Below are 20329 nucleotides of genomic sequence, written 5' to 3' on the forward strand. Positions count from 1 at the left end.
CCCCTGCCTTCTCACCATAACCTTTGATGCCCTGGCTACTCAGATACCTATCAATCTCTGCCTTAAATACACCCAATGACTTGGCCTCCACTGCTGCACATGGCAACAAAGTCCATAGATTCACCACCCTCTGACTAAAAAAACTTCTTCACATTTCTGTTCTGAAAGGGCGCCCTTCAATCCTTAAGTCATGCCCTCTCATACTAGACTCCCCCATCATGGGAAACAACATTGCCACATCCACTCCGTCCAGGCCTTTTAACATTCGAACTGTTTCTACGAGGTCTCCCCTCATTCTTCTAAACTCCAAGGAATACAGTCCAAGAGCGGACAAACGTTCCTCATATGTTAACCCTCTCATTCCTGGAATCATTCTAGTGAATCTTTTCTGTACCCTCTCCAACGTCAGCACATCCTTTCTTAAATAAGGAGACCAAAACTGCCCACAGTACTCCAAGTGAGGTCTCACCAGCGCCTTATAGAGCCTCAACATCACATCCCTGCTCCTATACTCTATTCCTCTAGAAATGGCTGTCAACATTTTATTCGCCTTCTTCACCACTGACTCAGCCTGGAGGTTAACTTTAAGGGTATCCTGTACGAGGACTCCCAAGTCCCATTGCATCTCAGAACTTTGAATTCTTTCCCCATTTAAATAATAGTCTGCCCATTTATTTTTTCTGCCAAAGCGCATAACCATACACTTTCCAACATTGTACTTCATTTGCCACTTCTCTGCCCATTCTTCCAATCTATCCAAGTCTCTCTGCAGACTCTCCATTTCCTCAGCACTACCGGCCCCTCCACCTATCTTCGTATCGTCAGCAAACTTAGCCACGAAGCCATCTATTCCATAATCCAAATCGTTGATGTACAATGTAAAAAGAAGCGGCCCCAACACTGATCCCTGCGGAACACCACTGGTAACCGGCAGCCAACCAGAATAGGATCCCTTTATACCCACTCTCTGTTTCCTACCAATCAACCAACGCTCTATCCACGTATGTAACTTTCCCATAATTCCATGGGCTCTTATCTTTTTAAGTAGCCTCATGTGTGGCACCTTGTCAAAGGCCTTCTGAAAATCCAAATATACAACATCCACTGCATCTCCCTTGTCTAGCCTACTGGTAATTTCCTCAAAAAATTGTAATAGGTTTATCAGGCAGGATTTTCCTTTAAGGAATCCATGCTGAGTTCTGCCTATCTTGTCATATGCCTCCAGGTACTCTGTAACCTCATCCTTGACAATCGACTCCAACAACTTCCCAACCACGGATGTCAAGCTAACAGGTCTATAATTTCCTTTTTGCTTCCTTGCCCCCTTCTTAAATAGCAGAGTGACATTTGCAATCTTTCAGTCCTCCGGAACCATGCCAGAATCTATCGACTTTTGAAAGATCATCGCTAATGCCTCCGCAATCTCCACAGCTACTTCCTTCAGAACATGCGGGTGCATTCCATCTGGTCCAGGAGATTCATCTACCTTTAGCCTATTCAGCTTCTTGAGTACTTTCTCTGTCATAATTGTGACTGCGCACACTTCTCTTCCCTGCCACCCTTGAGTGTCCGGTATACTGCTGTCTTCCTCAGTGAAGACTGATGCAAAATACTTGTTCAGTTCCTCTGCCATCTCCTCATCTCCCATTACAATTTCTCCAGCATCATTTTCTATCGGTCCTATATCTACTCTCACCTGTCTTTTACTCTTTATATACTTGAAAAAGCTTTTAGTATCCTCTTTGATACTATTTGCTAGCTTCCTTTCATAGTTAATATTTTCTCTCTTAATGACCTTCTTGGTTTCCTTTTGTAAGGTTTTAAAAACTTCCCAATCCTCTCTCTTCCCACTAATTTTTGCTTCCTTGTATGCCCTCTCTTTTGCTTTAACTTTGGCTTTGATTTCTCTTGTCAACCACGGTTGCATCCTTTTTCCACTCGAAAATTTCTTCTTTTTTGGAATATACCTGTCTTGCATATTTCTGATTTCTCGCATAAACTCCAGCCACTGCTGCTCTGCTGTCTTTCCCGCCAGTGTCCCTTTCCAGTCAACTTTGGCCAGTTCCTCTCTTATGCCACTGTAATTTCCTTTACTCCACTGAAATACTGACACATCAGATTTCGGCTTCTCTTTTTCTAATTTCACAGTGAACTCAATCATGTTATGATCACTGCCTCCTAAGGGTTCCTTCACCTCAATCTCTCTAATCACCTCCGGTTCATTACACAATACCCAATCCAGTACAGCCGATCCCCTAATAGGCTCAACAACAAGCTGTTCTAAAAAGCCATCTCGCAGACATTCTACAAATTCTCTCTCTTGAGATCCAGTGCTGACCTGATTTTCCCAATCTACTCGCATGTTAAAATCCCCCACAATTATCATAATACTGCCCTTCTGACAAGCCTTTTCTATTTCCAGTTGTAATTTGTAGTCCACATCCCTGCAGCTGTTTGAAGGCCTATAAATAACTGCCATCAGGGTCCTTTTACCCCTGCTATTTCTTAGCTTGACCCATAAAGATTCTGCACCTTCCGATCCTATATCACCTCTTTCTAATGATTTAATATCATTTCTTACCAATAAAGCCACACCTCCCCCTCTGCCTACCTTCCTATCCTTCTGATACACCGTGTATCCTTGGACGTTCAGCTCCCAGAGACATGCATCCTTTAGCCAGGTCTCAGTGATGGCCACAATATCATACCTGCCAATCTGTAGCTGTACAACAAGATCATCCACCTTATTTCTTATGCTGCGTGCATTTAAGTACAACACCTTAAGACCAGTATTTGATACTTTTTGCTTTGATTTCACTGCAACTTTATTGCACTGTAACTCATCCCAATGGCTACAAATTTGCCCCATCACCTGCCTGTCTTTCCTGACATCTTTACTGCTCACTATCTTAAATTTATTTCTGTTTTCCCCTTCCTCCGCTCTATCATTCCGGTTCCCATCCCCCTGCCAAATTAGTTTAAACCCTCCCTAACAGCTCTATTAAACTTTCCCGCCAGGATATTGGTCTCCTTCGGGGTCAGGTGTAACCTGTCCTTTTTGAACAGGTCATACTTCCCCCAGAAGAGATCCCAATTATCCAGAATCTGAAGCCCTGCCCCCTACACCAGTCTCTCAACCACACATTCATCTGCCTGATCCGACTACTCTTGCCCTCGCTAGCACGTGGCACAGGTAGCAATCCCGAGATTACTACCCTGGAGGTCCTGCTTCTCAGCTTCCTTCCTAACTCCTGGAAATCTCTCTTCAGGACCTCCGCCTTTATCCTATCTATGTCATTGGTACCAACATGTACCAAGACAACTGGCTGCTCACCCTCCCCCTTTCGAATATTCAGGACCCGATCCGAGACATCCCGTACCCTGGCACCTGGGAGGCAACACACCATGCGGGTATCTCTGTCAGGCTCACAGAATCTCCTGTCTGTTCCCCTGACTATGGAATCCCCCACGACTACCGCATTTCTCTTCTCCCTCCTTCTCTCCTGCACAACAGCGCCAGGCTCAGTGCCAGAGACCTGGTCACCGTGGGCATCCCCCGTCAGGTCATCCCCCTCAACAGCATCCAGAACAAGATATTTGTTGCTGAGGGGGACAGCCACAGGGGTGCTCTCCACTATCCGGGTATTTCCCTTCCCTCTCTTGACAGTGACCCAGTTTTCTGACCCCTGTAGCCTAGGGATGACTACCTCCCTGTAGCTCCTGTCTATCACCTCTTCACTTTCCCTGATAAGCACTAGGTCATCAAGCTGCAGCTCCAGATCCCTAACACGGTCTCTGAGGAGCTGCAATTCGGTGCACCTGGCGCAGATGTGGCCATCAGGGAGGCTGGAAGTCTCCCAGGATTCCCACATCTGACACCTTGAACAAAGCACTAACCCTGCAGGCATGCTATCTAATTCTCTTTTCCACCCTCTCCAAAGCCTCCATCTCCTATAAAGGGGGGACTAGAATTAAATACAGTACTCTAGGTGCAGCCTAACCAGAGTTTTATAAAGATCCCGTACAATTTCAAAGCATCAACTAAAAGTCAGGCACACTATATACCTCACGGTACCACCCTGTCAACCTGTGTAGCTACTTTCAGAGAGGTATGGACTTGGACCCCAGGATCCCTCAGTTAATCAATACTACTAAGGCACCTGCCATCAACTGTGTACTTTCCCTTAATATTTCATTTTTCACCTCATACTTGGCTGGATTAAACTCCGTGTCTTTTCTGTTCCCATATCCCAGTGTATTTACTTAGAGATACAGTAATTCACCCTCGTAGCCCAATGCGCCCAAACCACCCAATTCCACCAATGTGACCAATTTACCTACTAATCTGTGTGTTTTTGTAAGATATAGACCTTGTTGCCAGCTTATGCTGTCAGCACATTGCATTCTCTGGTCATTTTAATCATGATGAGATAATCATAGAATTGTATTTTTCCAAGTTTAACAGTCTTAAAATCAATAAGTATTATACTATCTCAGCATGGCTTTTAGGGATTTTCATTTCCTCAAAATTTTATGCATTCAACGTATGAAACAGTCATGTGAATAATATTTTTAATCTGCTTTCACTTCAAAGCATTATAAAATTAACTGTACATCAAGGTTAAAAAAAAACAACAGATGAAAGACTGAGCCCACTCTATCTAAATGCCATAGCTTGTATGGAAATCTGGCTGACTTGGGCCAGGCTTCCGACCCGGTCAGTTAATCCAAGATGAAAATTATAGATCTTGTATTTTTAAGAATAAAAACACAATGTTCCAAAAATTATGTTTCAGAAACAGAATCAGGTTTATTATCACCAGCATGTGTCATGAAACTTGTTAACTTAACAGCAGCAGTTCAATGCAATACCTGTACATAATATAGAAGAAAAAATAAAGTAAATCAATTACAGCATATGTATATTAAATAGATTAAAAATTGTGTGTAACGGGATCTTAAGTTTTATTTGTTATGGACTATGCCTTTAAGGGGGGAGAGGGGGGGAAATCAAGACTGACTTCTGGACTCTGTTGAATTTCTACTGTCTACAAAATTGCTTGGTTGCTATGGTGACCAGTTCATGTTTATATTTCTCTGCAGCGAAATGAATTTATACAAGGACACTACAGAACTGCTGTCGGCTTCTGGGTTGCCACTGTGAAAGACAGTTGGAGTTATTTGATGGACAATCGATTATTTATACAGTTCGCAGTTTGTTTTGAATAAGCAAGGTCAGATGACTTTCACACAGACACACAATTCAGAGTCAAGATGGATTCGGTTAATGGAAGACACCAGTGAGTCGGTTGCTGGTTTAAACTTTCAGTAGCCCAAAAGGGGTGAGTTGAGATCGATCCACAGTATTGATAAATGATTCTTATAAGTTGCTGCATCTGGAAGTAGTTGCAGAGAGGGGAGAGAAAAGTTTGAAACAGAAGAATCCTAGTGACAAAGAGGTCACTGTTTGGACTCTCTCCAAGTAGCCCATAAGGGATGAGTTTGATTCCATTCAAATACGAAAGTGTGAATGTCACATAGTTAATCCACAGGAGTGGGTTCTCTGGTGAGGGGAAAACCTTTGTGAATACCACATGTGTGCTTACCTTTGTCTGGGTGTGGTAGTTCACTGCAGAAAGGCACCCTGCAGCAAATCACTGTTGGAGTTATTTAGTTTGTCATGGAACTGGAGAAGTGGCTATCACGTTGTGTGTTTGGGGTAACCGCGTGGAATCTACTGGTGTGTCAACCCTTGCCTGGGTGGTGGTTCCCTTGAAGATGGTCCCCTTTGTGATAAGCTACTGTTGATGATAATCCATATGTGGATTCCGTTTGAGTATCCTGTGACTACCACTTTGGGATGACCCATAGCTGAATTCGGGTGTGGTACCACTTGTGTTGAAAGGATATTTGTTGTAGATCACTGTCGGTGATACTTCATGTGTGGAGTGGAACAACTTCGGAGACAAAACCTACTGCTATTGTTATTTTGTATTGCTGTCATGGAATTTGTGGAATATCGACGTAATTGCCTTCTCACAATATTCGCCTTTGGATTACAAATATCTCACATTAATTAACCTGAAGATTGAACTGAACTTTCTTATATACCATTGTAAGATTGTAACTCTTGCCACCTGATTTCGAATGAGTTTGGGAACTCTATCTATACATCTATATATGCATAACCCTTTACCCTTGATTGATCTGGTTTAAGTTACCATATTACGTAGCAACTAATAAGATAGTGATTATTAACTGCAAAACCAGACTCCAGGTGTGTTCTTTTGCTGCTGATACTTTTACAGGGTTGCGTGTACGTAACATGTGCAAAAATAGAAATCATATATATTTTAAAAGTGAGGTAGTGTTCATGGGTTCAATATCCATTTAGGAATCAGATGGCAGAGGGGAAGAAGCTGTTCCTGAATCGCTGTGTGTGTGCCTTCTGGCTTCTGTACCTCCTACCTGATGGTAACATTGAGCAAAGGGCATGCCCTAGGTGCTAGAGGTCCTTAATAATGGGCGCTGCCTTTCTGAGACACCACTCCTTGAAGGTGTCCTGGGTAACTTGTAAGCTTGTACCCAAGATGGAGCCAAATAAACTTACAACCCTCTGCAGCTTCTTTCGGTCCTGTGCAGTAGCCACCTTCCCCCCCCCCCCGCCCCCCCCATACCAGACAGTGATGCAGACTGTCAGAATGCTCTCCATGGTACATCAACAGAAGTTTTTGAGATACCAAATCTCTGCAAACTCCTAATAAAGTATAGCCGCTGTCTTGCCTTCTTTACAGCTGCATCGATATGTTGGGACCAGGTTAGATCCTCAGAGATCCTGACACCCAGGAACTTGAAGCTGCTCACTGTCTCCACTTCTGATCCCTCTATAAGGATTGGTATGTGTTCCTTCGTCTTCCTTCCTGAAGTTCACAATCAGCTCTTTCATCTCACTGACATTGAGTGCCAGGTTGTTGCTGCGACACCACTCCACTAGTTGGCATAACTTGCTCCTGTACACCCTCTCGTCTCCATCTGAGATTCTACCAACAATGGTTGTATCATCAGCAAATTTATAGATGGTATTTGAGCTATGCCTAGCCACACAGTCATGGGTATAGAGAGAGTAGAGCAATGGGCTAAGCACACACCCCTGAGGTGCACCAGTGTTGATCATCAGCGAGGAGGAGATATTGTCACCAATCCACACAGATTGTGGTCTTCCGGTTAGGAAGTTGAGGATCCAATTGCAAAGGGAAGTACAGAGGCCCAGGTTCTGTAACTTCTCAATCAGGGAATAACGGTGTTAAATGCTGAGCTATAGTCAATGAATAGCATCCTGACATAGGTGTTTTACTAATGTTTCACTGTCGTGACCCGTATCTGGGCCATACCCTTCAAATATCCGGAACTGCCTCTCGGTTTTTTTTTGCACTACCTTACTTTCCCTTTTCTATTTATGATTTATAATTCAAATTTTTAATATTTACTATCAATTTGTACTCCAGGGAGTGCAAAGCACAGAACCAAATATCGCTGTGATGATTGTAGGCTCTAGTATCAATTGTTTGGTGACAATAAAATAAAGTATATTTTTAATTTAAGCAACACACATCAAAGTTGCTGGTGAACGCAGCAGGCCAAGCAGCATCTGTAGGAAGCGGTGCAGTCGACGTTTCAGGCCGAGACCCTTCGTCAGGACTAACTGAAGGAAGAGTGAGTAAGGGATTTGAAAATTGGAGGGGGAGATCCAAAATGATAGGAGAAGACAGGAGGGGGAGGGATAGAGCCAAGAGCTGGACAGGTGATAGGCAAAAGGGGATACGAGAGGATCATGGGACAGGAGGTCCGGGAAGAAAGTCAAGGGGGGGGCGGGACCCAGAGGATGGGCAAGAGGTATATTTTTAATTTTCTTGATTCACCAACAAACTGCACCTATGATTCTTTGATTTGGCATGAAGTACTGATTAAAAGCTATGAGGGAATTGAGCGAGGGCTCAGATTAATGACTAATGAAAACAGGTGCAAGAGGTGGGTACTGCCTTAAGATAGTATCCCGATCCAAAGATTGCAGAAAAGAAGATGTTTAAGGTCTCTCAAATGAGGTAAAAGATTTTGAAATCAAAGTACAAAGGAAAAAGAAGGCAAAAGTGTAACAAGATTTGGGGAAATATTTCCACTCAGTGGTTAGAATCAGATACAGAATCATATTTAAATTGTTATTTTTTGCGATGAACCTCAGGATACAATTGCTTTAAATTTAAAGTGATACTTAAGTTAAAAACAGAAAATGCTGAAAATATTCAGCAGTTCAGGAAGCTTCTGCAGAGCACGAAATAGATTTGAAGTTTCTGATTGACATATTCACTATTACCATTATTGTTAATTAAAAATTGCACAGACAACAATTTTAAAGGATACATTTCTGCATTATTGAAGTTCAAAGTAATTTTTTTATTTAAGTACATATCTGTCACAAAACACAACCCTGAGATTTGTTTTCTTGCTGGCATGCTCAGTAAATCCAAGAACCATAATTGTGTGGTGCTCCAGGGGCAGCTGGAACTGTGATTGACAGCTCGCCCCAGCATTCTCAGTGTTACTGTTCTTCTTTTAAAATGTGTTTGCAGAGTTATGGTGAGATGTTCAATTTGATTTGTTATTACATTTTAGCTTAGGTTATACAGTTTCTCGCTTGTGTGTTTATGGGTAATCCTGACTCCTCTATCTGTATGTGACTGAGTTGGTTCTCAGCAAGCAATGGCGCTCTATCTGTCATTGTGCATGTCGCAATAAAAACTGTAGTTGAGATAAATGAGCTCTTCTTGTCTGTCATTATGGACCGAAAGTTCCCTACATTGGTGTCAGGAGTGGGATCAGAATTTGACGGCAAAATGAAGAGCAATAACTTCCGATGGAGTGCCTGAAGACCCAGGGAATAAGTTGAAGTTCTGAGCAGTGTTGCCGACCCAGAGGGAGAACTTGGGAACTGAGCATAGTGCCTTCTCAGTGAACCCCAATGCTCCCCAACCTGAGGTACACGCTGGAGCGTATAACCCGCCTCCCTCGTGACCCGTGCCAGAGAACCCAAGAAGCTGCAGCCATGGGAGGATGGCAACGCAGTGGGCACCACCGCCGCAGAAAAAGGAAGACTGACTGGCCCAGCAATTAATACCACAAGGTTCTCCCTGAAGCTTCCCAGATACAATAATACCAGTACCTAGAGCCTTACCTGGCGCCAGTCAAAATTACCGCACCGAGATATTGTTGGAACCTCACCGAGGTGGCAGTGCACCTTGCCCTGGTGCTGGAAGGGGATGCCCTGTAGGCCCACCTTGACCAAATGCCAGCTGAGCAGTGTGACTAGAGAGCCCTCATAGTGGCATTGGAGCATTGTTTCGAGCAGAGGCCATTGGATGAGGCAATGAGGAAAGAAATGCACAGCAGGCAGCGCTGTGTGGGAGAAAGCCTGGGGGTATTCATGGCAAACCTCTGCCTCTGTGTTTAGCATAGCTACCTCCAGTCCCTCCCATGGCCTAGGAAGGAAAGAAGCTGACTCCTGAGAGTCTTCAGCAGCAAGTTCACCTGACCATCATAGCTGGCCAAGGCACTGGCAGAGGTAAAGAGGACAGAAGCAATTTTAGCCCCTCCAAAGTATTCCAGCATCACCTCACACACCACAAGCCTAGGCTTGTGTCACTGAGGCAGAGGAGGAAACTGACGAGGAGATGCCATGAGACAGGTCCAACCAGCACCATGCTGCCCCTGCCACATACCACGTCTCAATCTCTGCTGACCGTGTGGCGAGTCAGGCCATGTGGCCCAGCACCACTCAGCCAGATTTTCAATCTCCCTCTTACAACATTCGATTCAGCCGATGACAATGTTGTGTTGTCAGCAAACTTAAATATGTACTGGAGTTGTACATGGCCACACAGTCAGAGGTGTAAAGGGAGACTAAGCACCACAGCTTTGTGATGCACCTGTGCTGATGGAGATTGTGGAGGAGATATTGTTGCCTAGCTAAACTGACAGGGGCCTGCAAGTGACAAAATCGAGGATCATATTGCACAAGGAAGTAGTGAGGTCAAGGTCTTGAAGCTTATTGATTAGTTCTAAGAGAATGATAGTATTGAATACCAAGTTGTAGTTGATAAAGAGCATCATCATCTTTGCTGTCTAGGTACTCCAGTGTTCAGTGATGTGCCAATGAAATGGTACCTGGTGTGGACCTCTTGTGCCAGTAGGTAATTTGGAGCAGATCTAGGTATGAGTTGATGTGGTTCGTCACCAACCTCTCAAAACACTTCAAAGTGCATGTAAGTGCTACTGGACGGTAGTCCATTGAGTCAGATTACCACATTCTTCTTAGGCACTGGTATAATTGTAGCTTGCTTAAAGCGCATGGGTACCTCAGACTGCTGAAGCAAGAGGTTAAAGATATTGGTGAACAATCCAGCCAGTTGGTCAGTACAAGTCTTTAGAACTCAGTCAGGTACACCCATCTGGGCTAAAATGCAATTAAGAAAAACATCAGAATCCACCTTTCTGAAACAGATATGGTGCAGTAATCTCTGGCTGTGATGACTTGTCATTTGAAAAATCTTACTAATGGTCATTGCAATTTTAAAAGAAACAGAACACACAGGGATTTGTTAATACCAGATTATAGTTCAAGAATACTGAACTTCAGATAATTAGCCAAATATCATATACAATATTTACTTAAATAACAAAATTAAAACTAATAGTGTGTTTTTAATGAGCAAGACTAAACTATAGCAGTGTTGTGATTTTAAAAAAGGAAGTAGTATTCAACTTTTAAAGTTTTTGTAATTTTCCAGGTATTTATTTCAAATGCTTAGAATAACCTGTAGGATATCATAGGAACCTCTTTTCATGTATTTGTTTTTTTAATCTCAATTGGTGAATATTTAAAAAGTTAAAACTATGATGGCCACATGCAAAGAATAAACAAAAATCTAATAGCTTGCCATGTTATTTATTCTGTTACAGTTTATTAAAAATAAATTAAGGATAACTGTAAATAGAATGAAATTGCCCAAGTAATTTATATGATTATACGACATGATCATTAACCCTATTCTTTAAAAAAAAGGGTATTTGACCTGAAATGTTAACTCCCGTTCTCTTCCCATAGCTGTAGCTTGGCCTGTTGAGCTTGCCAGCATTTTATTTACAATTTTGTTCTATCTTTGTACTTATTTTCCAATTACATTTTTCACCATGAGTATCTTTAACATTATAGCAAGTAAGCAGAATTCCACTGCACCCTTGGCTCTATTTCTTACAATCATATTCTTGGACAGTTTTATTCTTACCTCTTACACTAACCCAAACTATGTTCTTCTGGCACTCTAACTTGATGCACATAATTTAAGTCAGGGTATTTGATTCTGCATCACAACTGAATGCAATCCCACCATTTGATGGAGATTAGATACTTCAATCATGCAAACTGTGTCTGTTCACAATGAACATTTCCCTTGTATTATTTGACTAAACATAGTCTAGATCTAAAGCGTAGGATATTTGTTGCCTCCATGGTCAAGTCACTGACTTTAAAAACATTGGAGAGCCTCATTTCTTAATAAATATTAATCCACAAAACACACATTATGGACTAACCATCAACAGTCAGCATGGCTGTCTGAAAACCTGACTAAGCTTTTTGAACCTGTATCTAAGTATGTAGATGAGGGCAATGTGGATGATGTACTCTACAGGGACATTAGTAAGGCATTTAACAAGGTACCACATGGAAGGCTGGTCCATGATATCCTGGCGAGTTGACAAAGTGGATCCAAAGAATGATAATGTTTTGTACCATAGTGGCCAAAAGTGGGACTCTTACCATTTGTATGTACAGGAATGACTTAGGTACTATTGAGGCAGGATTTTTTTTTTGTAGAAGACACCAAACTGGTGGTGTAGTGAGAAGGACAGTCTCAGGCTACAGAACAAGATTGATCTTGTTTTGTAAGTAGTACAGAGCAATGGCAGATGGAATTTAATCCCGATTAAGTGATACATTTTGGGAGATTGAATAGAGGTAAGGCAATCATGATGGATCTAAGAAATATTGATGAACAGAGGGACTTTTGTTTTCAAACAACATTTCTGAATACAGCAGTATAGGGAGATAGTTGATTTTAAAATTAGATTCACAAAGATATTGTCTGGGATAAAGCACATCAATGATGAGGAAAGAATGAATAGGCTGTGATTGTTTTACTTTGGGCACAGAAGGCTGAGGGGGATCCTGACAGAGGTCCACAAATGCTATACACAGGTTCAGTGGCATAAACAGGGTAGACAGTAGTCAATGTTTCTCCATAGCTTAGACAGCCATAGCCTAAAGGCATAGATTTAGGGGAAAAAGTAACAGTTTTCATGCTGCAGGCAATTGGTATTTGGAATGCACTACCTGATAGGGTAGTGGAAACAGAAAAGCTCACAAAAATTAAGAAATATCTAGATGAGTACTTGGTGCATAATATAAACATTGTGGTGGGAAACAGATACTTGGTGATTGTCATGGACAAGGTGGGCTTGTTCCTCTGCCCTATGACCTTGTAACTTTATGATATGAATCTATAATAAAATTATTACTTTTAATATTCAGGAAAAGTAGTTTGGATTTAAAAAATTAAAAATCTTTCTTCTCATTTTCCATTTAACAACTGATGTTAAAATAGAGTCATAGAACACCACAGAACAGAAGCAGATCATTCAGCCCATTTACTCTGTGCTGAACTATAATCTGCCTAATCCACCAGACTTTTCCCATCCATGTAACTATTAAATGTTCAATTCAAACCCAAATCCACCACTTCCACTGGCAGTTTGTTCCACGCTCTTATCACTCTCTAAGTGAAGAAGTTCCTCCTCCTGTTCGCCTTAAACATTCCACCCTACTCCCTAAATCCATGGTTTCCAGTTCTAGTCTCACACACCTCAGTGGGAAAAGCCTGCTTGCATTTGCCCTATCTATAACCATGTAACCATATAACAATTACAGCACGGGAACAGGGCATCTCAACCCTTCTAGTCCGTGCCGAACTCTTACTCTCACCTAGTCCCACCAACCTGCACTCGGCCCATAACCCTCCATTCCTTTCCTGTCCATATATCTATCCAATTTAACTTTAAATGACAACATTGAACCTGCCTCAACCACTTCTGCTCGTTCCACACAGCTACCACTCTGAGTAAAGAAGTTCCCCCTCATGTTACCCCTAAACTTTTGCCCTTTAACTCTCAACTCATGTCCTCTTGTTTGAATCTCCCCCACCCTCAATGGAAAAAGCCTATCCACGTCAACTCTATCAATCCCTCTCATAATTTTAAACACCTCTATCAAGCCCCCCCTCAACCTTCTACGATCCAAAGAATAAAGACCTAACTTGTTCAACCTTTCTCTGTAACTTAGGAGATGAAACCCAGGCAATATTTTAGTAAACATCCTCTGTACTCTCACAATTTTATTAACATCTTTCCTATAATTCGGTGACCAGAACCGTACACAATATTCCAAATTTGGCCTTAACAATGCCTTATACAATTTCAACATTACATCCCAACTCCTATACTCAATGCTCTGATTAATAAAGGCCAGCATACCAAAAGCTTTCTTCACCACCCTATCCATATGAGATTCCACCTTCAGGGAACTATACCCCTCATACTTTATATAAATAAGACTTTTTCTACAGTTATGGATTTCAAGTGCTAATGTCACAATTACCACTTTCATCAAGTAAATGTGCATTTGTCTAGTGTACAGACTCTACACTCATACCCCAAATCCAGCATGCTTTACTATCTACCAAAAGCAAACATAAGAACAATGGTTCGTCCATTCAGGTCAGCTTCTTTTAGCATCTACACTATTATTTTAGATTTATCATGCTCTTTGGTTGATACTTATCCTCAATTGATGTGATCTGCAGTCAGCTTTCTTCCTTAGAGGCTCTGTGAGCCCAATAACACTAATGCCATCAAACAGACTGAGCAGCTAGTCATTTCTTACAGACAGGAAACAAGAAGTAAAAAATAATGATTTTTAAAGTTTACAGAAAATAATCTTAAAATAAGGACATGCAGATGTTCTTCAATTAATGAAGGAACTGTATTTCTGGAAATGTTAGGTGTATGATGGATATTTTGATATGATGTCTTCCTATGGTTAAAAAATGAGGCACTGTCAGCTAAAGCAAAAATAATTGGTTGGTAAATTCAGGACAATGTCTGAAAGAGTCTAATAGCAAAAAATTGTCTATTGGAGGTTTTTAAATTAAACCTTATACTTTACAATTATTACATAAACACTTAAAGCATTAAGTCATGAACTTTAGAACTTTTTTCCCCAAAGCCAGTGATTATTTTTAAAACTCAGTTGTAGCACATTCAAAAAAATTGACATTTTCAGTGGGATTATGCACAATTTGAAGTTCCCGTAAATCGCCATGCAGACTGCATCTATGAAAATATCAGCAATGCAGCCGCTAAATTGAGCATCATTGACAATCACTTTTCACAGTGTACGTCCGGGTTAGTTTACAGTCAGAGCAAATAATGTTGCCAATTTCATTGCATTGTAGCCACAAATACAGGGCAAATTTATTAAGAGTGGAAAAAAAGGTAGTGTAATTACAAACGGGCCCTACACAAATGTATACAATTGAGTGACTTATCTAGATGTATGTAGTATTTCCCTGGCAAATTGCCTATCTTTGTTGTTTTGCTATCAGTTATCAAATATTCGCCATGTCAAACGAACTTACACACATAAACCGAAACATGTTGAATGATGTACAGAGTTCAAAGTAATTACGTTTAAAATGCGCAGCATGGGGATGCCCCCACCCCATTCCACGCTCTAGCCAAACTAACACAACGTCCAAGACAAAAAAAACATGAGATAATAATTCTGACAAATCGTATCAAATTAAATCTGCATCTTCAACAACTATCACACAGTTTGAATTGACATTTGAATACCCAATACTAATGCAGAATTTCATTATTCATGTTGTGTGCTTGGGAAGAGAGTGAGATTTGGACTGGTACTATCAGCCAGGCATACGCCTTCAATAGCACCTACTTTCGTCCGTACACACCAACTCCCCACCGCTGAGTCATGCAAACTGGCTGCTCTCGACCGTCAGATGAACCAGGAAGGCGAGCGCAAAGCATCTAGGCCAGTATTTCTCCCTTCCCCCCCCCCCAGTTGAAGGCGACCTCAAAAATGGAAGACTTCAAAGAATTTCGGTAACCCAGACAACGTCAGTCCTATCTTTCAGCCCCCGAAACAAATTCAAGGCCTTTCTATGAGCCGGGAGAGGGTTGTAGTCTCAAAGCAGGTTAAATAACATATCAGAGAGAGAGAAAAAAAATCAATATTTCCCACCAAAAAAAATATTTTGCAATTGTTACAACCCACCTGGCAAATGCGATCTGGCGGGTTTGGAGAAGTCCCGCCTCCCTGCGGGGAGGAGGAGGAGGAGGAGGAGGAGGGAGAAGCCATTTTCTTCACACTCTGGCTGTTATGAAGCACGACTGTGAGACAGCTCTGCTCCGCTCCGCTCCGCTCCACCCTCTGCTTCTCACTACAGACGCTACTTCCCCGGTTTTGGTTCTCCTTTGGCCGGATTTTGTTTTGTACTCGGTTAATGAAAGCTGGGAACGGGGCGGATAGAAGAGGAGGTAGATGGAGATTTTTTTTGTTGGGGGGGCAGACTTTGACCTTTGTAGTGCTGCCAAAACGAGTGTGTCCGTGTTCCCGGGTAACTGCAGCACTCTCTGCCGATTCAAGCTCTGCCTCAACTCAGTTTTAGCGACGGTCTGGGAGCCGGCGTCAATGCCCCACAACACACGCTGATTTGATTACGTACAGAACAGAATGCTGGACGGAGAACCCTTCTGATCTGCCGTAACTCTGCTCCCACACTCAAGGATCATCTGTTCCAAGATACGTGATACCAATGATTTGCATCACGATTTATAATATGTCGGTACTTGAATTAGTAATGTTGTTCTTGTAATGATTGTTACATTTAGTATGTTTTCCAAATTAATAATGCAATGTCATAGCGGGGAGTAGATAACGTTACTAACATTAAAACGACAATTATATCATAAAATAACAATATTACAGGACAAGATATTGCAATTATAGAGTCATCACGAACCTATATATCATGCAAATTACTGCATTCACGAATGGAAGTCTGCACGTTTGAAGAACAAACAATACCTTTACGTGATTTAAATAAATTCACATTTACGTTACCCGCGTTGAGAAGACTTGATTTCCCTTAATCCAGCTCAGGTGCTTTAAAAATATTATTGTTTGTTGTTCAGCGTTTTAAGCTGCAAAGTGGCATTGTGTGCTTAGAATTAACAAACAACTGTATAAGTAATATTATGGGATAGCAGTGTTCACTATTATAAAATAATGGTTTAATTTCGGTAGGTAGGCCATGGAGATTACAGCACAAAACCAAGCCCTCCATCCATCTAGTCCATGGCAATCTTATTCTACGTAGTTCCATCGACCTGCTCCTGAACTCTAGGCGACATTCACAGCACGCTGGAGGAACTCAGCAGGTCAGGCAGCATCAGTGGAAACGATGAGTCAACGTTTCGGGCCAGAACCCTTCGTCAGGACTGAAGAAAGAAGGAGGGGGAAGGATTTGAAGAGTGCTTTGGTCTTTCAAAAAAACCTCTGGTCTTCCAACTGAATTTCCGAGTGTTGCTTTGATCCCAGCATCTGCAGATTATTTTGTGTTCCTGAACTCTATTTCTCCATTCCTCTCACATTCATGTACTTAGCTGAACTTCTCTTAAATGTTGAAATTGAATCTGCACCATCCTTAATATCTGACATCCAGTTCTAGTCTCATTCAACCTCAGTAGAAAAATTCTGCTTGCAATTACTTTATATCCATATATATCCCTCTTTATATCCCTCACACCATGAAATCCCAACGAATGTTGTCTCTTGATTCTCACAAAGTGAAATAAATCTAGTAAATTTAAAAATGCATTTCCACCAAGAACCAACTGGATTATTCACTGGGAATTACCACTTAATGTATTTTTAGCAGATGGGAGGGAAAAGTACTTTGTACTTTATACTTTATTGTCGCCAAACAATTGGTACTAGAATGTACAATCATCACAGTGATATTTGATTCTGTGCTTCACACTCCCTGGATTACAAATATATTTAAAATATTAAAAGCAGTTAAAATTAGTAAATATTAAAAATTTAAATTATATATCATAAATAGAAAAATGTGAAGTAAGGTAGTGCAAAAAAACCGAGAGGCAGGTCTGGATATTTGGAGGGTACGGCCCAGATCCAGGTCAGGATCCGTTCAGCAGTCTTATCACAGTTGGAAAGAAGCTGTTCCCAAATCTGGCCGTACGAGTCTTCAAGCTCCTGAACCTTCTCCCGGAGGGAAGAGGGACGAAAAGTGTGTTGGCTGTGTGGGTCGTGTCTTTGATTATCCTGGCAGCACCGTTCCGACAGCGTGCGGTGTAAAGTGAGTCCATGGATGGAAGATTGGTTTGTGTGATGTGCTGCACCGAGTTCACGATCTTCTGCAGCTTCTTTCGGTCTTGGACAGGACAACTTCCATACCAGGTTGTGGTGCACCCTAGAAGAATGCTAGTAAAATGTAAAAAAAAGAGAGAAAGAAATGTTCTGGTTTCAGCAAACCGACAAGTGCCCTCCAGTGCAATAGAATTCTGTAAAAGACAAAACAGTGCAGCACACCACCAGACCCTTTGGCCCGCAATGTTCTGCTGAACCATTTAAATGCATCCCCTCTGGTATTAGATCCTGGGGAAAAGATACTGTCTATTTTTGCCACTCATAATTTTATAAACCTTTCAGATCTTCCCTCAACCTCTGTCGCTCCAGAGAAAACAGCCCAATTGTGTGCAACCTCTCATTATAGCACAAGCTCTGTAATCCAGGCAGTATCATCTGCACCCTTGCAAAGCTTCAACATTCTTTCGATAATGGAGCAACCAGAACTATATGCAATATATACTCCAGATGTGGTCTAATTGGAATTTTATAGAGCTGCAATGTAACTTTTTGACCTTTGAACTCAATGCCTCGTTTAATAAAATCATGCATGCCACATGCCTTCATAACCACTCTACCTTTGTTGCCACTTTCACTTTGTTGAACTTGGACCCTAATATCTCATTAACACTGTAAAGGATCTTGCCCTTAACTGTCTCATTACATTTGACCCACAAAAGTGAAACACTTCAAATTTGGCTGGGTTAAACAAAGACTTGCAACGAGAAACTCAGTCCCTATAAAAGAGAGGTACCACCTAGCGGTGCGGTCATCAGAATAGTCTGAGGCGGAGTAGTAAGGTTTTGGCTCAACAAGCCTTTGGTGAGAACAGGCGAAAGCAAGGTACGTAGGTGAATTCATTCCTTATTTCCTATTTAAATATGGAGAGAATAGGGATATCTGCAGAGCCAGTTTTCTGTTCTGGGTGTCAGATGTGGGATTTCCAGGAGACTCCCAGCCTCCCTGATTGTCACATCTGCACTAGGGGCATCAAGATGCATCTCCTGAGGACTTCTGGTGAGGTACGAGGCAAGATGGCAGCACAGCACTGAGCGCTGACATACAACCCTCCTTTTTCAAGTTATTCAGGGCTCATAGACGGTCTTAATACAAGGTTGAGTTGTAGAAAGATCTAACTAAAGACATGGCTTCAAAAAAAGATCCAAGTTCAACCAGGAAACGAGATACCAGCAGACGACACCAAGCTAGCGATTCATTCAAAGAAATAGCTATGCTAATTAAACAAACTCAATGGCAACGGATATGAAATCGCTTCAAGAAACGGTAGCCCACATGCTAAAGGAGTTGATGGAAAAGGCTCTTGTCCCCATACAGAAGCATATGGCAACATTCTCCGGTTGTTGAAGGAGCAAGCGGACATTCATGCTAAAAAAATTAACACGGTCTTCAATAAAATAGACAACATTCAGGTTTGCTTACGCAAGAATGAGGAAGTTACTAACTCCTGTCTCGCGGAGGTGACTAAGATATGGAAGAAGCTAAACGGCTTGGAGGACAGATCCAGGAGAAATGATGTGTGGCTGGTCAACTTACCGACAGGCGCTGAGGGTGACGATCCAAGAGGTTACCTCCAGAAGATGCTGCCTAATTGAATTCCAGCGCTCAAGAATTCCCACTACACTCCATTGGAGATCGATAGAGCACATAGGGTCTTTTCCAACAACACCTCAAGACCGTGGACCATGATTTTTAAGCTTCTATGGTACACTGACCAGCAGGCTGTCCTGGAGGGCACGAGGAAGGCAAACCCACTCTCCCTGATGGCACCCAGCTACAGTTCTTCTCTGACTACATCCCCCGCACGATGCAGGAACGGCAGGGATACAAGGAGATCTGCGCTGAACTTCGACAGACGGGGATCGACTCGTTCCTCATATACCCAGCGATTTTGAAATTGAATATCAAGGGCATGAAGATGTCGTTTAACTCGGCAGAGGAAGCGAAAGAAGCTCTGAAATCATCGGTGCTGGGAGATACGGAAGAAGACCCTGGGCAAAGTCCACACGCCCCTCGGAAGGAGATGGAACGGCATTAAGAGCTCGGACTAGCCTGTATGCGCAATCTAACAGGCATGGGCAAGTTAACATTCTAGGTGTTAAGTTTTCAGGCTATTCTTTTATCGGAAAGTCATTTGTTGCACCTTTGTATTTAGTTAAGGGGCCAATTTGTTTCTGACTATTGCAGGTCAGAGTTTTAGGGTAATATTCAATATACCCAAATATAATGCTTTATCAAGAAAGAAGCTGAAAAACAGCAGGTTGTTCTGACTAACGTTAGAATGTTATGTCTCCAGTAGACTTGTTTACATTTATGGGCACCAAATAAGACGTCCTTGGCGCTATCGCTAAGCGACGGTCTATTGAAGCGACAGTTTCTTGCAAGATAGCTGTTGAGATCTTGATTATGTGTTATATGATATTTGAGACAGAAACGGTTTCGCTTATATAGTTTAACAGGTTTGTCCAGGTTTCTTTTTTCTTGTCTCATTGATATGATCGTCCATGAGAACTGCTTTGCCTTTCTAATTTGTTGGTGCTGGAAGGGGGGCGGTTGATGTCAGTGTTCGGTGTCTGATATTGCTAAGTGACACTCACAGATGTTACAAAGTAAAGGGTTGAATGGGAGGGGTGATGGGGGGGTGGGAAGGAGGTAACTCAGGGCTCCACCACCAGCTTACAACAACAGATC

At 42.0% G+C, this 20329-nt stretch overlaps 2 protein-coding genes across 18 annotated transcripts in view; one reads left to right on the plus strand and one right to left on the minus strand.

Annotated features, from left to right (window-relative positions):
• The window catches only part of ank2b (ankyrin 2b, neuronal), an 859694-nt gene extending 843862 nt beyond the window's left edge, over positions 1 to 15832 (minus strand). For all 4 annotated transcript variants that reach the window (XM_072253201.1, XM_072253200.1, XM_072253199.1 and 1 more), the window contains exon 1: positions 15464 to 15832. In XM_072253201.1, coding sequence (XP_072109302.1) covers positions 15464 to 15547 — 84 coding nt within the window. In that variant the 5' untranslated portion in view covers positions 15548 to 15832. The remainder of the gene's footprint in view (positions 1 to 15463) is intronic.
• Positions 5135 to 20329, plus strand: part of LOC140195221 (uncharacterized) — a 276914-nt gene continuing 261719 nt past the window's right edge. For all 14 annotated transcript variants that reach the window (XM_072253210.1, XM_072253212.1, XM_072253206.1 and 11 more), the window contains exon 1: positions 5135 to 5342. The gene's annotated coding sequence lies outside the window, so the exon portion shown is untranslated. The remainder of the gene's footprint in view (positions 5343 to 20329) is intronic.

Source organism: Mobula birostris, chromosome 3 (assembly GCF_030028105.1).
Source record: "Mobula birostris isolate sMobBir1 chromosome 3, sMobBir1.hap1, whole genome shotgun sequence".
Taxonomy (NCBI): domain Eukaryota; kingdom Metazoa; phylum Chordata; class Chondrichthyes; order Myliobatiformes; family Myliobatidae; genus Mobula; species Mobula birostris.